At 58.3% G+C, this 1,538-nt stretch overlaps 1 protein-coding gene across 1 annotated transcript, besides 1 other annotated feature; it reads right to left on the bottom strand.

The window, feature by feature from the left end:
• Positions 1–1,538: a sequence feature (areas not merged during assembly with more than two copies in the genome that could not be assigned to a particular haplotype).
• Tc00.1047053424889.10 (UDP-Gal or UDP-GlcNAc-dependent glycosyltransferase, putative) lies at positions 255–1,400 on the bottom strand (the record flags this gene model as incomplete). Its single annotated transcript, XM_797274.1, has 1 exon — positions 255–1,400. One exon carries the CDS (start codon positions 1,398–1,400, stop codon positions 255–257), a length of 1,146 nt encoding a protein of 381 aa, XP_802367.1.

Genomic DNA, 1,538 nt, shown 5'->3' with positions numbered 1-1,538 from the left:
CAGACTCACATACATCGTTCATTGGCGGCCCAGCACACACACGCACATCCTCATCGCGTGCCCCCAGCAGAAGCACACCCGCACGCGGGTCGAGTGCAGGGAGTGGCACGCTCCACAGGGGCACGGGGCAGTCAATGACACATTCCACGTCGTTCGGCCACGGAGCACACAGGGCACAAACCGGAATGCAGCAACCAATCAAGCAATACATTAGGATTCAACACGCACAGAAAACAGATCATTTCGTTCATTTGTCAATCGCACGACGGGTATATCGTGTCGTCGGAGACACGTTCCACACGGGCGACAGGCGATGTGTCGTTGCCGAAGCGCGCCATCAGCGCAGCGTAGTCGTCCTCCAGCACGTGATGGACACACATTGAGGTCGGCACCACCTGCGAGTGCCCCGTGCTATTGCGAGCGTCATGGAAATGACAACCCAGCACCTTGACGTATACCATCGGCTTGTACTTCACTTCCTTCTCAAGTACCCAGCCGACCATGTTGTCCTCGTAGTGAAACCGCAGCAGTGCAAACTCGTGATCACGCTCCTTGCTGTACGGCAGGTACGCCAGGCGCCGCAGTGGCTTGTAAGACACCAACGCCTCCGCCACATCCCTCGACAAGGTGTAGCACCAGCCAACCATAAATGTGCTGCCCGGTAAGCCCTTATCCTCAAAACTGGATGTACCAATGTGGACGCCCATGTAGATCCCTCGACGCGGCAGGAGGCGCAGGTGAGCAACGAACAGCGGCACACGGAGGAAAATGTCGTCATCGCCCTTCGCAATGTAACTCGCGTTCGGGAACAGGCGGTGAGCAAGGTCAAACCACATGTACGTCTTGCGGCCAATACCGACATTTGCCTCGTCGCCCCAAGAACCATAGGAACCAATTGTTTTGTTTGTCGTCACACGGCCCTCGTTCATTGGCAGCGCAACCACATCGTTCCACTGCGACGCCTCCTCCAGCAGCGCGGCAGAGTAGTCGTAGCCGTGCGATGGGTGTCGCCCAAGGACGTACAGCACAAGCATCGCACCGGTGAAGTCGTTCGCCCTCGTCGCCACTCCGGGGAAACGCCAGCACGTCGACCGCTGCAGGTTGCGCCGTCTTCGCCTCGCCTCGTCGTCCGTGGAGTGGATGCCCAGCACAATCAGATACTCCCGCCTGCTCCACGTGTCCACAACACGGCGTGGGATGTAAGCAAGTGCTGCGTCGTCCACTGCGGCGGCACGCAGGTGGCGGAGGTTGTTGGGTCCCGGTGCACCATCATCGTCAGCGATGTCAAAGCTGAGGTACAAAAGATTTGTGACCGCAATGAAGAGAATCAGCAGCACGGCAACCCGCCTCAGCCCCCGCTTCATCGTCCGCTTCATCGTCGGCAGTTTCGTTTTCGCCATGGTCGCTTTCGGTGTGAGAATCTAGGCAAAAGAAAAAAGGGGCAAAGAGAGTGTAGGGGCAGCAGGCAGCAGACAAAAACAGCACGGGCGAACACGAGAAACACAACGGCCACGCGGTGCCACGCAGCCACGCGAGTA

This window comes from Trypanosoma cruzi, genomic scaffold (genome assembly GCF_000209065.1).
Source record: "Trypanosoma cruzi strain CL Brener 1047053516795 genomic scaffold, whole genome shotgun sequence".
In the NCBI taxonomy this organism is placed as follows: domain Eukaryota; phylum Euglenozoa; class Kinetoplastea; order Trypanosomatida; family Trypanosomatidae; genus Trypanosoma; species Trypanosoma cruzi.
Note: the sequence above shows the minus strand (reverse complement) of the source record. Positions and strands in the feature narration are given on the sequence as shown.